This window comes from Cucumis sativus, chromosome 2, assembly GCF_000004075.3.
Source record: "Cucumis sativus cultivar 9930 chromosome 2, Cucumber_9930_V3, whole genome shotgun sequence".
Classification (NCBI taxonomy): Eukaryota; Viridiplantae; Streptophyta; class Magnoliopsida; order Cucurbitales; family Cucurbitaceae; genus Cucumis; species Cucumis sativus.
This window is the reverse complement of record NC_026656.2, coordinates 19,271,386-19,294,981: the sequence shown is the minus strand read 5'-3', so window position 1 is coordinate 19,294,981 and position 23,596 is coordinate 19,271,386. Positions and strand designations below refer to the sequence as shown.

The 23,596-nt window shown below is 28.1% G+C and overlaps 3 protein-coding genes across 4 annotated transcripts; 1 reads left to right on the top strand and 2 right to left on the bottom strand.

Moving 5' to 3' along the window:
• Window positions 1–31: 31 nt before the first annotated feature.
• On the bottom strand, window positions 32–6,759 carry LOC101206965 (HVA22-like protein i). 2 transcript variants are annotated; one of them, XM_004152606.3, is made up of 7 exons: window positions 6,432–6,759; window positions 5,271–5,316; window positions 5,082–5,180; window positions 4,928–4,984; window positions 3,765–3,828; window positions 3,010–3,225; window positions 32–300 (listed from the first exon to the last, which is right to left on the bottom strand). In XM_004152606.3, the coding sequence occupies exons 2-7, from the start codon at window positions 5,300–5,302 to the stop codon at window positions 235–237; spliced, it is 534 nt and encodes a 177-aa protein (XP_004152654.1). In that variant the 5' UTR covers window positions 5,303–5,316; window positions 6,432–6,759; the 3' UTR covers window positions 32–234. The 2 variants fall into 2 exon arrangements, with proteins under 2 accessions (XP_004152654.1, XP_031736765.1); XM_031880905.1 differs by having other exon boundaries at window positions 6,421–6,740.
• Window positions 6,760–10,247: 3,488 nt separating this feature from the next.
• LOC101207207 (probable diphthine methyl ester synthase) lies at window positions 10,248–12,968 on the top strand. Its single transcript, XM_004152607.3, has 6 exons — window positions 10,248–10,796; window positions 10,879–11,003; window positions 11,414–11,643; window positions 11,974–12,013; window positions 12,137–12,228; window positions 12,556–12,968. Exons 1-6 carry the CDS (start codon window positions 10,647–10,649, stop codon window positions 12,777–12,779), a joined length of 861 nt encoding a protein of 286 aa, XP_004152655.1. The 5' UTR covers window positions 10,248–10,646; the 3' UTR covers window positions 12,780–12,968.
• Window positions 12,969–18,270: 5,302 nt separating this feature from the next.
• On the bottom strand, window positions 18,271–20,129 carry LOC101211714 (cytokinin riboside 5'-monophosphate phosphoribohydrolase LOG1). The gene is made up of 7 exons (XM_004152712.3): window positions 19,865–20,129; window positions 19,590–19,687; window positions 19,471–19,501; window positions 19,260–19,359; window positions 19,090–19,160; window positions 18,859–19,002; window positions 18,271–18,603 (listed from the first exon to the last, which is right to left on the bottom strand). Exons 1-7 carry the CDS (start codon window positions 20,021–20,023, stop codon window positions 18,508–18,510), a joined length of 699 nt encoding a protein of 232 aa, XP_004152760.1. The 5' UTR covers window positions 20,024–20,129; the 3' UTR covers window positions 18,271–18,507.
• Window positions 20,130–23,596: the final 3,467 nt, after the last annotated feature.

The window sequence follows — 23,596 nt, the reverse complement described above, 5'->3', positions numbered from 1 at the left end:
TTTGAGAAGAAGAAATAGAATAGAGATAAGATGATAAAGAAGTTTCTAATATATATTTGGTCTTCATAATTACAGTTATCGTTATTTGGATTGATAATATAGTTTTACAGTATGGAGTTTTCTTCTGGAATTGCTTTTCTTCCAATTTCAGTCCATTTTATTGGAAATTGGAAGTGAATTCGTGTAATTATTATTATTTTTCTTTCTGAATATTTTCCTTCCTCCACTGCCATCTCATTTGTCTTTCGCTTCTTCTTCTTCTTCTTCCTCTTTCTCTTTCTTTGATGGTTGCTTCTGCGGCTGTAAAATCTCATTTTGTTAACATTGTTAGAACAACTGGTTACTCAAAGCCTCACGTGAATTTAAAACCACACAAAGTTCTCAACTCCAAATGCTTTACTGCCACCCACTTGATTCGATCAGGTTTTCATTTATTATTATTTTTTTTAATTGACAAAAAAAAGATATATATTATTTGTTTGATTAAGTAGAGTTTAATAAGTACGGGTATAAAGAGATGCTTTGAGTCATGCTTTAGCTTGACTGGACACACACCCACGAGTCTTACCACTGCTATAGTTTTCTTTCCCGAAAATAAAGCTGAAAACAGCTTTTCAAAAATTTATTATTGTTTATTTCCAAACCTTCCTTTATTTTTTTGCACAAATATCCTACTTGTTAGTAACATATTAAATTTCTTATTGAAAATTATTTTGAGTAACAAAATTCTTGAAAATAGGAGTAGATGGTGATATATTTGTCATTTGATTTGTTATATTTACGATATTTTTAAAATATAGTTTGTTATGTTTACGATATTTTTAAAATATTACTTAATTATTTTTAATATAACTGCAATTTGCAACTATTACTTTATTATTTTACTACATTTGAAATAGTTTGAAGAGCTTATTGCTTTTGAAAATATTCCCTAAATTTAATTCTAAAAGGAATTTAAATAAATAGATACTGCATACTTGAAAAGTTGGGTTTACATTTATCTTCACAAGTTAAACACTTAATAAAATAAAATAAATTCAATCGAGTGATTTTGTTCTAATAATTAAAATTTTATTTTAGAAGATCAATTATGAAAAAAAATCCTAAATAACTTCTCCAAATTGTTATTCACTATTTACTAGTATATATTAAATTTGCATCCTATTTAGAATTATTACTAATATTAAGTACTTCTCCATCCTAGGAAATTAAGGCACCTTCTATGTAATGCTTGATGTTAATTTTTTTTTTTAATGTTCTTTTTCACTTTTTTTTTTTTTTTTTTTTGTCATCCAATTTCCTTTTTTTAAAAATAAGATTGATTTTAAGAACTCTTTGTAACAATTAAGCTAAAGCAATTGAGGGAAAAAATAGTATAAAAAATTGTAGTAAAAGGATCTTTATGTATGTGACGAGTAAAACCACTTTCGAAAGTAGTGTTCTAAATATATTTTATGAGTTAAAACAAATACATACTTAAATCAGTTTTCCAAAAAAAAGAAAAAAAGATGTTATCTTAAACTTAAGAGTGAAGCTCAATTTAAATATCAGATTATTATTATGAAACAAAAACAACAGTTTAAACGAGAATACAATAAAAAAAAATATTGAAAAATTTGTAAATTACAAAAGATTTGAATAAAATTTAAAATTTTGCTATATTTTGTAAATATTTACATATTTTGAATCTGGTATACTATAATTGAAAATACCCTTTAAAATTTTAGGGCAACGGTTGTAAATTAGACCTTGTATCAATATTTACAATAATTTTAATTTTAACCATAATTAAATATTTAATTTTTTTAGCCACTTTATTATTTACAGTAATTTTTAATATAACAAACAATATATATTCTATATCCACTTTCTTTATTGGTAAAATATTTGTTAGTATAAAAACTAATATCAACCTAAGCATAATTTAGTCAAGTTGTATCTCGCATCAAAATTAAAATATTCAAATTCTCATTTTATCGTAATCTTTATAAAGATACAAAATCTAACGTGGAAGTGCTTGAAAATTTTAAATTGAACTTGATAATTATGTTTCTTAAGCTTTCAATTGATGATTATTTTCACCTACAGGTTCATTTGTTTAGTAACTACTAGCATCATGAAATGGGATTTCAATTTTCATTTTCTAAAATTTAAAACTGTATCTTTTTATCATTGCTTTGTAATATACTTTAATTAAAAAGTTATTAAATTTTGATTAAAAAAACCGAATTAAATTTTTTTAAAAAGTAAAAGATAAAACAAAATAAAATTATAGCCAAAATCTCTACCTTGTAAAAGTTATAATAGAAAAACTAAAAATTGAATATGCTAACTAGTAGGAAATAAGTACTAATAAAGTTCTCTCTGTTTCTTAAATAAAACAATTTTTTTTTTGGAAAAAATACTGAGTTGTTTAGAAGATTTCCATAAAAACATTTTTCAAAACGTTTTATTACATTGAAAAAAAAAAAAGATAGAAAGAAAGAAAGTGAGATTATCCTTCCTAATATTTTAAAAAATATAATCTTTTTAGTTCTAACATTCAGTGAAAGCGTGGAATCTTCTCTAAACTTGTTTTTGATTAAAAACACATCTAATAAACTAGTTAGTTACAATATGTTCAAAACATTTAAAATCAATTTTACCATGTTGAAAAATCATGAAAAGTTAAATTGCAAATTTGATTCTTCGAAAGAAAAAAAAAAAGTTAAAAATCAGGTTTATGTAATTTATAACTATAAATTAGTTTTCACATAGTTTGATAAAATCTTTCTAAATAATCAAAACCATAATTTTCATCTTTCTTATGGTAGAAAGGAAACTATTAAAATTTTACTATTTATGAGATGCTATTAAACTCTATAGCTAAGTTCTAAGCTTTAAAATTATAAAATTATAAAATTCAAATTTAAAGTTATTTTTTTAAAATTATAGAAATCAAATTTATAATTTCTCCATCATATTAAAATGATAATAATAAAAAGGAAAGAAAGGGGTTGTGGGATTTACCTTGGGAGGAGGAGGAGCCGTGGTTGATGGATTAGAAGTATTGAACTTAGAAAAGATATCAAAGAGAGTAGTTTGAAAGTAGGAAGCGGCTCTTCGAACGTAGAGAAAAGCAGCATCACTAGCCTTCAGTTTCATCTCCGACAAGCTGCGGTCAATCACAGGCTCGTGTTTTGAAATATATGGTCTGAAAAACGAATCATACACATGGTTTGCTCCCTGACAACAACACATAACTTTTCATTAATACATTATCATAATTACCGATTACTTTTGCTAACAATCAATTATAAGTAAACCAACCACTAAAAACGATTTTTTTTTTCTTTTTTAATCATAGTCTGTAAAAAATTTGAACTCTACGTTAGTTTCAAAGGTAAGAACAAGTTATTTTGATAGGTAATGGTTTTCTATTTTTACTTTAAAAAATTAAAGTAAGAGAAATTATTTTAAATGCTATTAATTCTTATATGTATATGTGTCAATGGACTATGTTATTTGAAAACCATTGTAAACAAATTGAAAGGAAACACAAGCATAAATTAAAAAAAGAAAATCATGATCGATTGTTATTAATTTTCAAATTTTGGACTTAGCTAAAAATACTTTTTTTATTGTAGAAAAAAAAAATGCAAGAACTAATACATGGAAATGGATTTTTTTATAGACTTGTTTTTTTAAGAAAAACTAAAAATTAATAATTTAGATTTTAATTTATTATAAACAAAGTAACTAGAAATTGAAGATAAATCTCGTACCTTAGTTTTTGGATGCCATAGATAAACGAAGAATGCCAACTTTGCTTCGCCATAGAACGGAAACCTTCAAGCCAAAGGAGAAAAAGAAAAGAAAATAATAATAATAAAGCTAACAGGACACCAAAATAACATCTTAAGAAATGGTAACATAAAATGCAGAGTAAGGTATATCTTGTTTGTGTCTTCGCTACGTGGAAAAGTTCGAGGATTGTCTCCTAATTTATTTGTAGTCTTTTCAATAGAAAACTATTCTTAACACTTTCAAGATTTTAAGAAATCTATATATGTATATTTAAAAAAGAACAAAACTAAAAGTACTTTTGAAATTTGTGCAGGGGACAAGAATGCAACAATTTTTTTTCTAAATTTAAAATTAAGATGATGATATAATTTGTAAATAATAATACTTAGGTGCTGCTTAGATTTTTTAAAATAAAAAGCAAACTACTATGTGACAATTTTTAATTAGATGCAACAAATAAGATATTTGTTGCATAATAGATGAGTTCAACATGAATGCACCTAAGTTTTTCTATTTGTAAAAACCAATAATTTTATAGTGTGGTAAAAATTTCAAAATGTTTAAGAAAATATGTTATAACATTTGCAAGCACAATCATAAAATAAAAAAGATAGAAAAAAACCATAAATAAAAATACACCAAAGCAAATTGCTCATAGGTTGGGCATGGTATTAAAGTTCCCATATATATTTCTAACATCCACATATTATAGATCTACATTTTCATGATATTGTAAAAAAATCATTAAGCATCAAATATAAAAAACAAAATGTTGATATAATATAATTATAAACATTTTAGAATATTTATTAAATAATATTCTATCTTTCATTTTAAATTTCCTGTTTTCATTATAAGTTGATCATTTTTCAGCATTTATATTTTGAACCTTTGTTTTTTCAAGAAAAGAAAAGATAGTATTTAGGGAACTTTGTGAGTTCTTGAAGAAGTAAAAAAAAAAAAAACAATTCAAATTCATAATATTATACTTACAAAATGTTAACTATCCAAATATAGATTTATATTTTTAAAAACCGTTTCAGAAATATCAAAGATATTTGTTCAGTATTCAATACGATTTTCAAATATCACTAATAATACATTTAACATTTGAAAATAAAAAGGTACAAGAAAAACCTACCAAGAAATAAAAGAATCGCCAACTCTCTCGAGGATTGTCAATATAGCCACCAGAATCCTGCGTCCACCAAGGGATGGATAAAGCTTTCAAAGTCAACAAATGATATTATTGATAAATGAATATGGTGAGAAATGTGAAGAGTTATGCAACTTGCCAGTATTGGCACCAATAATGAAGCTGCTCAATCTCCGGCTGGCTGGTTTCAACAGTTTTGTAGCACTCATAAGCAGGATAGGCATAGCCCAAAATCATACTACCGACAAAGATAAACTCAATCACAATTTGTAGAGCAAAAATTTTGAACACATATATGTATAGATCGAGAGTATATATATAAACATACGTGAGTCCTCTGGTGATTAGTGCTCCTATCATTTTGAATAAACGGCCTGCGATTTAGAACAAAAAGGAAGAGTTAGATAAACTTATACCTAAAGTATGACAACTTTTTTTAATCTAGAAAGTACAAAGTGAATAGGCCGGGGAATTCAAAAAATAGAAGAAGAAAAAAACAAAATCCAAAGTATATAAAGCCAGATTAAACTAAACAATTTTGTGAAAGAACAAAAACATTCACATAAATACAGGTGGAATGAACAAAGAACAAAAGCATTCACACGAATGCAAGTGAAATGCAGAACAAAAGCGTTCACACGAATACAAGTGAAATGAACAAAGAACAAAAGCGTTCACACGAATACAAGTGGAATGAACAAATAACAAAAGCATTAACGCGAATACAAGTGGAATGAAGAAAGAACAAAATCATTCACACGAATGCAAGCTTAATTCTGGTGATCGGAAGAACATATTCCTTCACTTTCCGTGATCATTTCAGATGCAAGACGGAAACAAAACAAAACAGTAATTAAGCAAAATGACTCTAAATTTAACCGCGCATAATAGATAAAGAAGAAATAATCAAACGAATTGATTATTCAGTCGGAAATCAAATGGAAACAACAACTCAAGCATCATCAGATTAATTAAGGCACTCCTGAAGCAACAATCAGAAAATTGTACAGAAAGCTATATAGAATTACACGAAATGTAACGAAATCATCAGCACGATCAGTTCAATTAAACTCAGGTACATGATCGAGTAAAAACAGAAAGAATCAAGATTAGCGAGATGAATCAGCCGATAAATATATTTCAAGTGTAGATATATAAATTTTAGATTATCGAAACTCAATCGACTCAAAAAGCAGCTGAAAACGAGTGAGAATTGATCGAAACTCAATCGACAAAAAAAAGCAGCCGTAGACGAGTAAGAATTGATCGAAACTCAATCTACACAAAAAGCTGAAAAACTAAGTACAGAATGATCACCGAAGAGTAAAACAGAAAGAAAATCAATATGAGAAACAGAGCAGACGATAAGCACCTAGTTTAGAGTAACAAATCAAGAGAAATGAAAAAACAGCCGAAGACGAGTGAGAATATAATTGGTCGAAACTCAAACCAGATAAAAAAGTTGAAGAACGAAGTACAGTATGATCACCGGAATTCCAATACGATAGACGGCGGCAGTGAAGTGGTCCGTGAGCGGCTAGGTCGAATAGAGCACCACGGAGAGCTCTCGATTTAGCTCCGTTCACCACACTGTGTTTAATTTTGATTTTTGGCGCTGAGAAGTTTCGGAAATTGGAGGGCGCTGGAATTGGTGGGGGCTATTTATATGGAAGCACGTTGGGGAGAGAGCGAGAGAGATTTGTGCGTAACCGCCTAGCGTTGTGAACGGAGTTTTGATCCGTCCTTTTCTTATAAAATCATTTAAATTTTAAACAAAAACATTAACGTAACCCTTCATTTCCTCTTTCATGTTACCCTTGTTTACTTTTTATATATATATATAATTCTAAACCATTTTTTAAAAAGAAAAACAAAATTCTTTTAAGCTATTTTTTTCCAAATTTTAGTTAAGTATTTAAAATTATTTGTAGAATGTTGATAAAAAAAAAACAGAAAAATTGAGGTGAAAGTAGTGTATATTATGGGTTATTACAACGAAATCGTTTTGTTTTAGACGTACATTATTTTAGTTTAGATTATTATAATATATATTCGATGGATAAACGATAAACTATTTTAGTTTTATAAGAAAATAGTAAAAAATGTTATAAATAATAAAAAAATTATGAATGGTAAATAGTAAAATAGTAAATTTGAAGTAGCTAATTGAAACTTTTCAATAGTATTTATTATAGTTTTAGATAATCTTTGTCCCAAAATTGTTACTAATCAAGACTATGTTATAGATTTAGTTCAAATTGTTGTAAGCTAAACTTTTAACGAAATCTCTATACAAAATATATTTTTTTTAAAAAGAATAAAATTTCATTGGAAGACACAAAATAAATTGATAATGAATTGATTAGATCTTTTATTAAAAAATAAATCTATCAAAATTTAGATATAAAACAACTCAATTGACATTTGAATCTTAATTGGTATAAGGAAAGCTTGAATTATCAATTTTGTTTTATACTTTTGTGTTTTGTACAATGATTATAAGATTATGTAGGACATTATGAGAATATGTGAGCTTGGTCTCGGTAGACTATTTCTATGGACCACTAATATTTTAGTACACTTCATTCCGAGTAACGTTGGGGTGCATTTTTGCTAGCACCTATTTATAATAAACAATAAAGGGAAAATAATAATAATGTATTACAAATACAAAAAAAAAAAGTTTGTCACGTGACAAATTGTATAAAAAGCATAATACACCTAATCTACTCGAGATACCTTAATTTAGTACATTTAATCTATCATATATTTGTATCAAATTAACTAAAAATCTTGTTTAAAACACATCTAAATGTTTAGGGATTTTTTTAATGTGGAAGGACTAAATAATTACAAAAAACTTTGAAATTCAACTAAATAAGTATACTGTATCAACTATCTACGTGAGTATTGTGTTTGGGAGAATTATAATTAATATGGGTTGATTGTTTGTTCATTTTTTCTAGTTACCGAACGTTGATTAACATGATTAATTGTTTTTTAGACCTATTTATAGGGCCTAATTTCATCTTTTTAACATTCAATTTTTTTAAATTAGTTGATTTTTATTGAAGTCTTTTTAAAATAAAAAAATTGCTAAAAAACAAAATTCATTAGACTTTATAAATGGTAAATATTTTATCCCAACTAAAATTTATATCATGGGTTGGGATTATCAAATTGTGATCTATTGATTTCTTGTTATCTCTAAACAAAAATCATTATTATCTAGCCAACATATTATTCACTTTGAATTATGTTCTTGCATATACCTATTGAAAAATGGGTCTCATTTCTTTACTAAAATTTGGAGAAACACAAGAGTAATTAATTAATTAATTATAATTATTTTTCGTGGATCTGACACGTGTAAAAATGTTTGAGAAATGCAAAATGTGTTCTACATTTTACTTTCTTGCCACGTGCCCTACATTTCCAAGTAGAAAACCATACACAATCTCGTACAAAAGTACTTTTCCTTTTCTCTTCCGTTTAATTAACATTACTTATAATCCCTAATTGTTGGGTGATTTGGGAAAAGACGGTGGTTTAAAAATAAAAAATAAAAAAATTAAGCGTTTCTTAAATTATTTTGATAAAATAGACTAATTTTTTGTATTAGTAGAATGCGTCAATCTTTCTTTTTAATGGAAAACAAATCTTTCTTTTTAATGGAAAACAACGTTTCTTGTTCTTTAAATTTTTCATTATTTTTAGTGAACTAGTTTATAAAAATACATCTAATTTCTACAATTACAAAAACATCACAAATTATCAATTAGTAAGCTTACTAATAGTTTGTGGACGACTATTAATTGAATTACAAAAATTAATTGTGACTTATAAATACTATGATTAGATATTCTCTTCATTCTAAATGGTTGGAAATTTGTTCCATTGCTCATTGAACATAACTCAATAACAATTATCTTATGTTTAGTTATAATTATCTTATAAATGAGTTGAAGAGAACGGTGATATTTTATTTATTTTTTTATTTCAATTTAAATAAAAACTGCTTAAATTTAATTTTTTAAAAAATGAAAACAAAGGAAATTATCAATGATTGTTGAAGAGTTTTGCATTTTTTCCAAATGATGATTGGCTTGAGAACTACCTAAGGTCATGGCAGGGATAAGAATAAGTGCTAATGATAAATTGGGAGCAATTCAGTTATCAATTAGGGTAAAGTATCATATGTACCTACGCTATGAGCAAAGTATCTAATACCTCTCCAATTTTATAAGACATTCAACACCAATATTATTTCTTTCAAATGATGCTTTCAATTTTTTTGTTTTAAGGCAAATTTCTCATATTTTGACCATTACAATTGTTACAAATGCTACCATAAAATTATAGTTATAAAAATGGAACTCGTTCCTTGTAGTTATTATATGGTGGGAGGAAGAATAATTAATTTATTAGATGATAATTTATGTCTTATAGGTTAGGTTGAAATTGACACAAAAACAAGACCTCTTTCATAGCAATAAAGTTATATGTTGGGTTTAATTATTCTGTGTAGCATTCCATTTATTAAGCTTAGGGCGTTTGCATTTTTTGTTATAAATTTATAATGTCAATAAAAAAGAAGCATAGTGAGAAAACTAATGTCTTCGAAATTTTGTGAGAGAGGGGAAAAATGTTGAAGTTTGGAGGGTTGTTTGAAAGGTAAACTCTCTTTTCTTTCTCTAGTAATTTTAAATTTTGCATCAATAAAATACAAAATTATCATCTTACAATTTAAAATTTTTTAAATTGATGATTTAATTGTTCCCCTTTTTACGAACTAAAAGAATCGTGTCATCATAAATCTTAATCGAGTGAATGATATATTTTAATAGGTTGATAATACAAATACTATACTTATTTTGTTTGATTATCTGAAATGGGATCCAAGGTCTCCATTCAAAGTAGAACATAGAGACGTTCACAGATGAAAGAATTGCTACTCTTTGTCCTCGTCCCGTCTTCTATCTCATTCACCATCCTTCCAAATTTTTTCACGAACAATCGGACGAGATTTATCACAAGAAAATATTTTCCACTTTTGTTTGTTTTTGTTTTTTATAATAAATATAAATATAAAAAGAAGATTTTTAAAAAATATAAAAACTTGACAAATTATTTACATTTTAGAGATAAATTTCAATACTTTAATTTTAATTTTCTAGGAATGGTAAATATTTTTATGAAAGGTTCTATATTCGACAATTTCTCTATTGAAAATAAATAAATATGTATGTATAAACAAAGTTATATATTTATTTCTTTCTTTCGAGTAGGGGCGGGGACGGGGTTGGAGATGTATTCCCCGTCCCCGACCTCGAAATGTTAAAAAGAACACTTTCTCTCCTATTATCTGTGTATTGGAGGATCCTTCGAATCCTCTGGGGTGTCCCACGGACCCCAACATCGCACATTAAATGGACCCGTACAGTAGAACACATGTTATGGTGTGGCATAAATGGACCGAAGCCCAGAGCATAATGGGTTGGATTAAAATATCATACCTTAACTTCTAAGAAAAAGGAAAAAAAAGTAAAAAAACGAAAAAGAAAAAAAAGGCCACTTAAATACGTTTACAGTAAAGCTCCGGCGAACTCAGTGGCGCCGTCGTGTACGGAGGCTAGGGTTTTAGCGAAGGGTTAGATTTGGGAAGAATTCTAGGGTTTAAGGTCAGAAGAGAAAGATTAGAAAGATGTTGTACATTATAGGATTAGGATTGGGAGACGAAAAAGACATCACACTCAGAGGCTTAGAATGTGTGAGAAAATGCGAAAAGGTTTACATGGAAGCTTACACTTCTCTTTTATCCTTTGGCCTTGCTTCCGACGGTATTTCTTCTCTGGTACTTCTCTTTTTTCCCTACTCTCTTCATCACAAAATCATTTTTTTTCTTTGAGATTTTCTGAATTCGAGTTTTTAAACAGGAGAAGCTCTACGGAAAAACTATTACAGTTGCAGATCGGGAAATGGTGGAGGAGAAGGCCGACCAGATACTCTCCGAAGCTCGTACTTCTGATGTTGCTTTTCTCGTTGTTGGCGACGCTTTCGGGTACGAAATTTTCGTTTTTTCCCCCTTTTTTGCTATTGAAGATTTTTGCGGTTTTGGATGATTTCTTCTGTGATCTCAATTCTATCATTGTTTAAATTGCAAATTAAGAACTTTAAAAAGTCCTCCATTACGATTTCTATTTTACAAAACTTTAAGTTTCACAATTCTTCCAATGCTTGGATTGATGTTTATTAGATCGAACTGCAAAAATCAAATTTATAGAAACTCTGAGTTGCTTATAAATAAGATGAAGTGAAAAATAGTGATCTAATTGAAAATTCAGGCTTAATATCATTGAAAGCCTTATCATTGGAGGTTTGGAGACCTTTTTCTACTATGAAGATGTTTGCAACTGAATTTTCTTTTGAGCCAAATATTTATCTTCTTCTACATACTGTGTCATAATACAGAGCTACGACCCACTCGGATCTGGTAGTTCGAGCAAAGAGTTTAGGGATTGAAGTCAGAGTGGTGTACAATGCATCTGTGATGAATGCTGTTGGAATTTGTGGATTGCAATTATATCGCTATGGGGAGACCGTTTCAATACCGTTTTTTACTGAAACGTGGAAACCGAGTAGCTTCTACGAGAAAATTCAGAAAAACCGTGGACTTGGTTTGCACACACTCTGCTTGTTAGGTAGGAATTGGGATTCTGTTTCTAATCATTCAAACCGAGAAATTATGACTCCAAGATGAAAAATATTGTTGAAATATCATGTTCTGTAAACCTTTTTTTCTCCAATATTTTGCGAATTGCATGATTTAGGCTCTGTTTATGTTTAGGTCACGACGTTTGTTTCGTCTCTAGTGATGCCTAAGAAGCCTTGTTAATATTTTGTTTAGTGTTCTTGGATGTTGTGATTGACTTAGTTGAAGATCTCTACTGCAGCTGCACATTACTGTCAATTATTGGCTCATTCTATTATATACTTCACTGATACGTCGGTTTAATATTATTTTTCTCCAGATATACGAGTAAAGGAACCGTCTTTGGAGTCGTTGTGCAGGTTTGTGACCAATCTACTGCATCGGTCGCCTAACAAACTTGCTATGCCTCCTATGTTCTAATTAGTTCAATCATTCTGCAATTGTTAGAAAGTTCGTTTGTCTGATTTACCTCAAATTTTCAGGGGAAAGAAAGAGTACGAACCGCCTAGATTTATGTCTATAAACACAGCAATTGAGCAGCTCTTGGAGGTTGAGCAAATGGAAGGACAATCTGGTATGAACTGATAAATGACTTGAAATTTTTAGTTTAAGATTTTCTTTTACTGCCCTGTTGATGAGGAAATCTACTTTCCATCCCATGCGCGGGACAGAATAACACTACTAACCAAAGCTTGGAAACCGGTGTGGTTAGCTCCAAAGTAAAGAGAACCCCGAGCTAATGTGATCGTTGGAAGCGTTTTAGTCAACGGAACACTATTTTTTCATGATTTGGTTTAGAGTTTAGATTGTTTTTCAGTTTTGTAGTTAACTTAATTGACGGTAGAGTTTTTCATCCACACAGTATGCCTAAGTGTTGTTCGTAATTGATTTCACGCTGCAGTATACAATGAGGATACGCTGTGTGTGGCATTCGCACGTCTCGGAAGCGAAGATCAGACGATTGTTGCGGGCACCATGAAGCAGTTGAGAAGTATTGATTTCGGGCCACCGCTGCATTGTCTTGTGATTGTTGGAAAGACCCATCCTGTTGAAGAAGAAATGTTGGACTTTTATAAATCTGGAAATGAGAATCTTGAACAGAATGTCGTCGACAGAACCACATAATTATCCTTCAAATTCAGGTTAATACCTCATTCAGAGTCCTGTTGTACCATTACTTTTGAAAACTTTCCAATTAAGTTTAGTTATATTTTGAAAGCTATTTATATATATGATGAGAACTCTTTTTGGATTTCTTTGTTAAAACTAATTTAAAAATCAGCTAAAATAAGAGATGAATTTTGGAAATAGTTATGTTGATTTGAAAGATTTCCGGTATAAATTTTTAATATATTCAGTCTTTTCCTACTTAAAAGTTATTGTTATTAGTTAAATGGTCAAAAGGCTCAAACTGCTTTTTTTTTTCTTTTTTTTTTTTAATGAGATTAATCATTTTGAAGACACTAAAAAAACAAGTTCTTAATCATTCAAAATAGATTTTGATGATAAAAAAATTGCATTTAAAATTGTAAATTGATTAAAGACACGTTTGATATGATTTTGAATATGTGAAATTATTAACAATTTTTTAATCAATCCTAAAACATGTTTTGAATTGAAAATTTTGAAAATTTATTGCAAATATGTGGATTAAATTTTGACAATCAAAGTACAATAATCATAATTAAGATTTATTTTTTAAATAATTTGAAAATATTTATAAAATATTGTAAAATTTTATATTTTCTTGATACACCCCTATCCCTCAAAACGTAGCTTTAGACTTCACTTCTTTTCACGTTGATTTGTGAACTTTGTTGGTTAAAACTTATGTGGCTTATAGATTGATTTTACCATATTTTAATTCAGTTCAAGGAGATATCTATTACACCACTAATGGTTTTATTTTATTATTTTTTGAAAATAAAAAAGAAGACAAGGGTAAAGGTAAATTTCTTTTAACCATACTTTTTAAAGCAATGATCATCAAGTAGTCCCATCTACATCTGCCCAAAATAAGCTTAGGAAGCCTTTCCTTTTCAAAGGATTTTGGACCATTGTGGATGGATGGAGGTGTACGATGCCCTCATCGGAATAATTTTTTCTTGGTTTATATTAAATGTTTACTCTTTTCCATAAATTGATATTAGATACCCACATACTCTCACATGAACAAAAACCACCCCGTCAAACACGAATCATTATCTCAATTCTCATTTGTGGCTCTCATTTATTGTCTACTAAAGCTATACATTTTTATAAATTATCAAATTCTATTCTTTCAAATTTATGGTTAAAACAGTAATTCATATATATATATGTTCTATTTTGTTCCAAGTTAAAGGTTGAACTTTTTATACCTTATTTGTGTCTATAACAACATTGTAATTGTAATTTTATGTAGGTATTCAGTTAGTATTGTAGACTAAATGATGGTGTGAAATATTTCATATTTTGACATAATGTGACAAATAAAAGAAAACAAGAAATAAGTAGACAAATAGGATGTCATGGTCTCAGAGTTAGGTACATATTTATAAAAAGGTGGCAAGGAAGTACATGCCATTTGATTTCCAATTCCAATTTACTTTTTTGTGTGATTCATCTCTTGTGTAGTGTCAAATCAAACTATATATGCTCAAATAAAGTTTTCATGTTTTATTTTATTTTAGAATTTAAGAACTAAATGAATGCTATTATTAAATCAGACCAATGAATTTATATCAACTAGTTTAAACGTATGTTTGAATCTCTCACCCTCACATTTCACTAAACTAAAAAAAAAAACTAGATACAGTTCTGCAAAGAAGAAAAAGAAAGGAAAGAATGGTAAAATGTACGAAGCAGGTGAGGGTATGAACAAGTGGTTGTCCAAAAGTGGAAGTAAAACGATAGAGATGGTCAAACAACACTGCGGGATTTGGAAGGTTTTACGTTTTGATATCCCAAAAACTGTTTATTTTCTTTTTCTTTCTCTTTTTTGCATTTGTTTCTTTTTTTATGTAATCATTTTTATTTTTAGCAAAAGCCATGCCCACGTGAACCTCCTTTTAGTACAATGTCTTTGTCCCAATAAAAACAACAAGAAAAAGGAAAAAATAAACATCTCTCCCTTTGTTCCTTTCCCTTTCAAAAACACTTCCATCCTATTAAATCTAATGTTAACGAAAAATCAAATAATTATATCTTCTTCAACAGTTACACCCACTCGTGTCCTTTTTCTTTTCCTTCTAAAAAGAGGATTTGATTTCTAGCCCCTTTTAATTTATACCTTCCACGATACATGTCGTCTCATGTTTCAATAATAATTCGTTATAATAGAAAAAGAAAGTCATAGCATCACGACATTGTTTACATAATTGAACGGTAACAATTGTCACATCTACTTCAAAAAGTTATCTTATAAAAGGGCAAATATGTCATTTTTTATTCTTACAAAAGAAAAATGCAAGTACTAATATGAGTTTCTTCTAACCTATATTTTGGTACTTGGCACATTATTCTTTATGGTCTTGATTTAATAATTTGTAACTCATGACTTTTTTTTTTCTTTCTCGTATTTTCTTATATGAGGGTATTGTTCAAATTGATGAACTTCTAAACTTATGATGGATGGGTTCTAAAATAAATTTAGAATTGTTTCAACTTTAATATTTCAGTTGTAAAGTTTGTTTGATAAATATCTACTCACTATAGTAGATAATGATCCATTGTCCACGAATTATTATTGAAAACTATTTGTTGTTATAGATTGAGCGAGAGAGAGTGAATAATCTAAATGTAAGCATATGCTTCAAGTTATAAAATCTTTAAAAATCAGTCTAAATTCACACATATATAATAACCTCAAAGTGGTTTAAAAATTATAAAATTAATCTTTATAATTTTTGTATCCTAGGAACTTCTTATTTGGTAATTAAGATTTTTTTTACTAATTATTCAAAGATTTAAATAAAAAACCCAAATCAATATTAATTAGATAAACTTCTCTAATATTTTAATAATCAAATAAAAGAGAACTATATAAATGTTGAATTTGGGTTGTTTGGATAGAATTTCAATGGCTCTTAATTTGTGTACATTTCTCACACTAAAAATAGAAAGGGGATTGGTTTCTTTATAGGGGTAAGAAAAGCCATATGAAAATTTGAAGTGTGGGGTCTTTCTCATTCAGATGAGGTTTTTTTTTTTTTTTTTTTTGCTTAAAATGTGCAATTGTAGTGAAAATTGTTAAATTAAAGAATCATTTTAGTGCCTTCTTTTCATTTCATTTCTCATTTTAAATAGATTATCTTCACTATACCTTTATGCATCAAAGCTATGAATTGAAGTTAGACTTCCTGATTTATTTATGAAAAGATGGTTCAAGAAAATAAAATGTATAGGCATAATCTAATAGTTTTGGCATCTTTTAGTTTTTTCACTTTGAAATATTAATTTTGTAATTTTACTTTTAAGGAAGGAAAGAAAATGTGATAATTGTTTTCCATTTTCTTGTGTTCTTACCCTTTATTCAATAAAGTTGATTATTTCTTATTCTTTATTCTTCCTAATGTTTGATTTAAACTAAAATTCTTACTTGAAAATGAAGTATTTGAATTTTCATGCCTATAATCCGTTGAGTCTTTTATAATGAAAAGGAAAAGGATTAAATAATTATTTTATTTTATTTTTCTCAAAAGGGTAACTGAATAAAATATTTTTTTCTGACTTTATACCAAAATTCCAAATTGGTCACTAATGTCTCTGATAAGTTCAGTCCCATCTCTATTTTCTTATACTTCTAATTTCATTAGTTCATTCACATAATCACATCTTCCTAAAACAAAGAACAGTAGGTTAGGGTGATGTTTAAATAAATATGTGAGGATGAACTCTCTTAGATTATTTCCCATAGTTTAATTGATTTTAGTGAGCTACAATCATATTGATTAAATACGTGTATTACTAAAAATATGTATGATATTAAATATAAAAATTTGGTGTCTATCATGTATAAGTTGATTTGTTTTTTTTTTTCTTTCTAAGTTTAATATAAAATTTGAACGTCTAACTTTTTAATTGGTATTACTTTAAAGATTTAAAGATTTTTAATGACAATTTTTTTATCACTATAAAAAACATCACTTATTAATTTTAAAATAGTAATGTTTGACCTGATAATATGAGATCAACAAAACACATTTCAATTTGTTAGAGTATGTACGATCTATCTCTTTATAGGATTTGAGTGATTTTTCTAATTGTGAAAAGGAAAGACAATTTTAGCTGCATTCAAAATGACTTAATTTATTTAGTTTATGAATTTTGAGATTTATATATATTTATTTTATATTTTATATTTTGAACAAACTTTCAAATTTATAAACTTGGAAAATTCTAAAATTAATTAAGTTCATACACAATAGATTGATCAATAATATGGCTAATAAAATATAAAATAATTTAATGTATCAGATGCAATTAAATATTTTTTATAAACCAATGTTTTGTAAAGATTTGTAATAAGCTGAAAATTACTTTATAGTTAATTAAGCACCTTCGCCTTCCAGAATCTGTACCTCTTAATCAACAATCTGTACCTCTTAATCAACAATAAGCTAATTTAACTGGCCCATTAATGGAGTGTCCCAATAGTATAATTATGTCAACATGTATCTCCACGCTCTATGCCATGCTAAAATCTCTGCCAAAATATGCATATATATTTCCACTCTTAAGAGTCACTTTTAGTGCTTGTGTAAAGATTTTTTTAGTGACCCATATATTAGTGGGAAAAATTAGGTTAATTTGTAATAATAATTATCGTAAGCTTAATCTCTCAGTTCTAAAAGGATTCTTTTTTGCTACTAAATTTCTAAACTTACGAAATTTTGGGTATGATGATTTGTTTCAAGTATTTATTAACCTACAATCTGGTAAAAGTTATATATTGCTAAATTTTAAATTATTGATTAACCAAAAATGACTCAAAATTAGTGAATACAAAATTATTACATCATATAACACCAAATTATATGCACTAATGAATAAAAAACACTTACAAAATTAAATACTCATTATTTTTATGTAATTTATTTTTCAGTACCATTGATATCATTAAAATCTAAATATGACTTTCAAATAATTTTTAAATATAATTCATAATTAGCAAACGAATATGACTTAGATGGCAAAGATATAATAATATATATCAGCAATCACCAAGTATATACTTTAAAATTTTCAAACTCTTCATTAAACTAAGATTAAAAAGTGAGTAAAAACAACTATTAGTTAAATATAATAAAATATGATGTTTGGCTTGTAATATAAAATGGAAATTCAACTTCAAACTATATTATTAAAAAAGAATATATATCACACATGACACCAATTTCTAGAGAGACCACTGCAAAATTAGATTAAAAGTCAAATCAAGTAACAGCCATGATTAAACTTAATTAAATTAATAAAAAAATCCCACTAATTCGTTGCTTTATGTCTCAGTACTTATCTTTATCATTATCAACCCTTTTCCTTTTCCTTTTTGTTCTATTTTTATTTCTTCTTATTATTTTTTAGAAATACCGAAAGCTACATTCAACGACCCATCAATTCAATTGAACAGTCAATGTGAAATATATAACGCTATAATATATATTAAATATATTTATAGTTATTAATTAATATTATCACCGACGTGGAAAAATGCTACTATATAATCGCTTACACAATTCAGTGTTGACCTAGTCAGCTTCCTATTGAAAAAAAAAACCAATCGAAGAGAGAAAAATTACAAATATTACAAAGCAATCCTCTGATCAGATTCAATCTACGGCGATTAATCTATACACGTGTCTGTCTAGTAACGTCAGCGAGCAATGTCTGACTTTACTGTAAACCCAAGCTGCTGTTCTATTTCCCAGCTCAGCTTCGATGCCACGCTGGAATGCTTTGGGACATACTCCTGATCACAGATGTAAATTGACGGCTCTGATTACATGATTGATTTTTTAACATCCGTGGAAAAATCTTAATGGAGGCCACAGTATTGACAATAAATTTTTTTATTTTAAATAAGGTAGAGTTTATGAATATATTTTTTTTTTTATATTTATAAATATAGTAAAATATAGTAAAAATGTTAGGTTTTATGGATATTAAAGAGACAGTAGCACTGTTTAGTTATTAATAGAAATTGAAACATGTTCGTGGATTTTACCTCTAGCTTGGTGATGAGGGCATGGGGAGTTGGGGCGGAAACGATGATGCTACGGGCAGCTGGTGAGACGAAACCTTCGTCAACTGCTTTGTCTATGAATGATAATAGTGAGTTGTAGTAGCCATCCACGTTGAGCAACCCCACCTGTAATTTTCATTTATTTAGTTTTAATTAAAAGTAAAACTTAATATTAGTTTTAATTGTTTTAGTTTTTTATTTATTAATTTGTACCGGTTTTTCGTGGATGCCCAATTGGGCCCAAGTGATGACTTCCAATAGTTCTTCCAATGTTCCGTAGCCTCCTGTCAATAAAGAAAATGTTAAATAATTTCCTTTAAGGGGAGTTCAACTTTTGCGAAAAGGAAAGAGAAAAAAATGGAACTAGAAAGAAGTAGAAGTACCAGGCAATGCAATAAATGCATCAGCTTGACGAGCCATTTCAGCTTTGCGTTGATGCATTCCTGATACAGCTCTTACTTCTCCAATTGTCTCTCCAGTAATCTGATAATTTTAAAAAAATTTAATTACCAAATTTCAACAAACAAAATAAGCAAATAAATAGTTACAATTTTCTTTCTTAATTAAAAAAAAAAAAAGATAAAGAAAAATTACCTCTTTTGGCATGAGAGATTTTGGTATCACTCTGAAACAAAACAAATCCAAATTGAATAAAACTGCGGGAGAGAGAAAAAAGATAAATAGAGGGGGGAGAGAGAGAGAACGAATTATACCCTAACACGTGGCGTCCGCCATCGTATACGGCTTGAGAAACTAAGCCCATAAGCCCAATGCTTCCTCCGCCGTAAACAAGGTCAATGTTCCTTTCGACCTGCGTTTTCAAATTTTCAATCATTAGAAACCATTCGAAACAAAATTCCTCAATTTTTTGTTCATCCAATTATGATCTAAATTGAAAGCACTGATCAACTAATTATCAATAGCAATTTTCCATCTTTCTCCCTGATTCTTTCTAATTTTTGAAAGAATCAAAGAAAAATAGAAGTACCAGTTGATTTCCGAGTTGAATGGCGGCAATTTGATAGCTGGGATTCTTGCCGGAGCTACTGCCGCAGAACACGCAGATACGACGAAACTTCGATTGCCCCGCCGTCTCCGCCGCCGTACGCTCTGCCTCTTGGCTTCCATCTCGCCGCTCTGTTTCCATTTTTTTTTCTTCAAAATTACTGATTTGTAATATATATATTTTTCGTTTCAGTTTGAAGAGAGAGGGAAAGAAGGGAGAGTGTGAGGGTGTAGGGAGAAATGGTGGGAAAAGGCCCATTTTTATATCCCAAAAAAGGGAAGAAAATTTCAAAGCCCACCAATCAATTTATCGTATCGTGATATATCCTATTCCACTTGAGAATTGCCACTTCATTTTGTTTATTTTTATCTACTTATTTGCCCACTATTCGAATTATTATTATTATTATTATTATTGCTATTATTATATCGATCCTAGATTATTGGAATAAAATTTTAGAAAAGAGGAAAGGAGAAGGTTCATTATTTGGTGTTTAGCATGAGAACTTTAATATAATGCACTAATAGCAAAGTGATGATTCCTTTTGTTTGTTAATACACCAAGTGAGGAATTCAAATCACAATTTTTCTTTTCAAATCTAACTCTAAGATCTATAATATTAGTTTTCTATTCCTCCTCTAAATTCAAGTAAATTACATATTTATTTCCTATGTAATTCCCAAAATTTAATGATACCTTCCCTTAGTCTAACAAGCTCAATAAATTTATAATTTTGTTTACTTGATAACCTAATTTCTTGTTATAATGAAAGAATAAAAGATCCATATCAAATACTACTATATAGTTATACTTTTATAGCTCTCCATAACTGAAAATTTACTCCCAAACTTGTTAACTGTCACATAAGTTATATTAAGTCATAAACAATCAATTAGAAAAAAAAATCAGAACCCTAATATATATTTTTTGGAAAAATGAAAACAAAGAAAAATAGAATTTCACCGATAAAAAACGAAAAGAATATGGAGGTGGATTGAATAATCCAATAAACAAGAAACCTTATCATATGGGAAGCACGTGAGTACATGATCCCAATATTAATCAGCCACCGTAAAGAAAAGTTATGGGGAAAGAAATGGCATTTTATTTTAAAACATTAAAGAAACAACATATTGCACATTAATTTATTTAATTCATTATATCACACCACTTCATACATCTCATTTTTTGTATTTATTAAATCAGAACCACACCAAGACTTTAAATTATTAGTGCTTCATAAAAAAAATAATTATTACATAAGATCCCAGAATGTTGATCTTTATTAAAGATATTCAATATACACATGGACAATTAATATGGAGAGGGAGTGGCACTGGCATTACAAATACTTGGACTATTATTGTTGTTGTTATATCATGTTAAAACATTGATCATATACTCAATAATTAGTAGCTTTTAGGCTATTGAGTGATATTGTGATCCTATATAAAAATTGATTTTTGAGTGATTTATTTGGATATGATTTTTGTTTAGTATAACAATTTAATCAATCAAAAGTATTTTTAAAAACTGTTTTTATAATCTCAGGATATAAAAATGGATCTTAATTATCAATCTTAGGTTATATCTTAATTGCTCATGTATGGATTAAATTATATTAAAGAAAATGCTATTTCTACTATAGAAAGCAATTTAAAAGGTGGTATATAAAAAATAATACGAAAAATATCAAAATAATTAGTATATGTAAGTCAAACTATTTTTGAATCAATTTCAAAATCTTGATGGTACAAAATATTAATATCTTGAAACTAAAGATTAGAGGAGATAATTTGATTTAGCTCAGCTTCAAGATTTTAAACTAAAAAAAAAAATTAACTAGCATTATATCAATCAAATTGCCTTTAATAAATAGTAAACATAAAGTTCAGAAACTTTATAGACCTGGCATAGAACATGTGAAAGCAAACTATATAATAAACACAAATTATTAAGAGTGTTACGTGTGATTCTATATAGAAATAGAAATGTTGAAATACACCTCTAGAATTATAATATTTTGAGCATACACTTGGGGAGTTTAATACATTAGATTACATCAAATTGTTGCAAATGACACCCACATTATTAATTGATACAAATCAGCTTTTGTTATTGATGTGTTGTATTTTATTATTGTTATTATTTTAGTACAATTGCTGTGATGTACTTTATTTTAGCCATAAAGAGTAAGGAGAAAGTGGGAAATTAAAAGAAAATATATATTATCTATCAATCTGTTTCAAATTTATAGTATTTGGTCACGGGTCTCTATTTCCAAGCTTTTATGAATTCGTTTTTGAAAATTAATTTTCTTTCATTTTTCAATGCGAGAAAAAGTAGTAATCATTGGTATATTTATTATATAATGATTGGTTTGATTTTGAAATTTTCATGCTTTATTTTGAGAATCTGTAATGAATAAATATAAAGACGAAATTTGTCAAATTTGATTGTGAAAATGATGAAAAGAAAAGTCGTGAAAAGATCGTGAAATTCACAAGCCCTAATTAAGAATTTCTTGAAAAAAAATCAATAGAAAATTTGATTGAAATTAAATAGAAACAAAAAAAAACTTAGGAATTAATAAATTGAAGGAAAATTTGTCTAAAATAAATTTAAAATTTGTCATGTTCATATAATGGTAAATTTAGGTTGTAGATCATTAAATTTGACTAAGTTTATAGAAGTCTATAAAAATTCAACAATCTGATAATAAAAATATTAAATAGATGTTGTTATAATAATTTTCCCGTCGATAAAAAGAGTTCAAGTAAATAGTAAACTAATTAAACAAAATTGTACATCCAAATATTTATAGAAAGTGTAATTAAATACATGAATTTCTAATTTTTTTAATCGTTTTTATATAAAAAAAATTAATTAAAAATTATTTTAAAAGTAATATATTTTTCCAATTAAGTTGAAACGGGTCTATAATTATTATATAACTTTCACTATCGTTTCTATTTTCTGAAGAAATTTTTTCTAAATACTACAACATTATTTTTTAATATATATACATATATATAGAGAGAGAGGTTATATTATAAAATAATAGTAAGCCTAGTCACTAAAGATAAAAGGTAAAAGAATAATAATAAATGGATCTATAAAACAATAAAACAAAACAAATTGAAGTGGAAGGGAAGGTTCGAAGAAAGGCACCTTCACAAATAGGTCAAAGGACATCCTTTTCAAGAAGAAGGATTATTGATGCAGAAAACGACGCCGTATGTACCATGCAGCGCCCATGTGGCCTCCCTTTCATGCCTTCCTTTATGCTTCAAAATTCCTCCCTTGCCCCACGTCGTAGTAGCTACAGCTTCTTGGCAAACAAATTTCTAATATATTATAGTGTATATATAATAATTTTTATATATTTGTTTGTGCTAAGATCTCGTGTGTTTCGAGTTTTTTGACAGGTGTTTGGTATGAATCTTGACCATCAACTCGCTTTCTTTTGATATAGTCTCAAAATCTTAATTCAAACTCACGTGTGTAAGTATGCTCGAGTGAGTAGAAATAGTAACTATTTCAACTTAGTATTAAAAGATTTAGGTCTACTCCATTTTATAGGACTACTTATCTTTTAAGTCTATCTTTTTTGTCCATGCTCATGATTGCATGTAATTATGACAGATAGTGTTAGTTTTAGTGTATCAATCCAGTCTCAACTCAAATCTTCAGGTGTTGACATTTTTCTTTTGA

Excerpts from the sequence above, each read along its gene's own strand:
- LOC101207207 (XM_004152607.3), top strand. The coding sequence starts at position 10,647 with ATGTTGTACATTATAGGATTAGGATTGGGAGACGAAAAAGACATCACA. Across the intron at positions 11,004-11,413 it reads GTTGTTGGCGACGCTTTCGG|AGCTACGACCCACTCGGATC; the intron begins GTACGAAATTTT and ends GTCATAATACAG. Across the intron at positions 12,229-12,555 it reads GCAAATGGAAGGACAATCTG|TATACAATGAGGATACGCTG; the intron begins GTATGAACTGAT and ends TTCACGCTGCAG.
- LOC101211714 (XM_004152712.3), bottom strand. The coding sequence starts at position 20,023 with ATGGAAACAGAGCGGCGAGATGGAAGCCAAGAGGCAGAGCGTACGGCG. Across the intron at positions 19,161-19,259 it reads TGCATTTATTGCATTGCCTG|GAGGCTACGGAACATTGGAA; the intron begins GTACTTCTACTT and ends CTTTATTGACAG. Across the intron at positions 18,604-18,858 it reads CCCTCATCACCAAGCTAGAG|GAGTATGTCCCAAAGCATTC; the intron begins GTAAAATCCACG and ends ATCTGTGATCAG.
- LOC101206965 (XM_004152606.3), bottom strand. The coding sequence starts at position 5,302 with ATGATAGGAGCACTAATCACCAGAGGACTCAC. Across the intron at positions 4,985-5,081 it reads CATTATTGGTGCCAATACTG|GATTCTGGTGGCTATATTGA; the intron begins GCAAGTTGCATA and ends TGGTGGACGCAG. Across the intron at positions 301-3,009 it reads CGGCTCCTCCTCCTCCCAAG|CCGCAGAAGCAACCATCAAA; the intron begins GTAAATCCCACA and ends GAGATTTTACAG.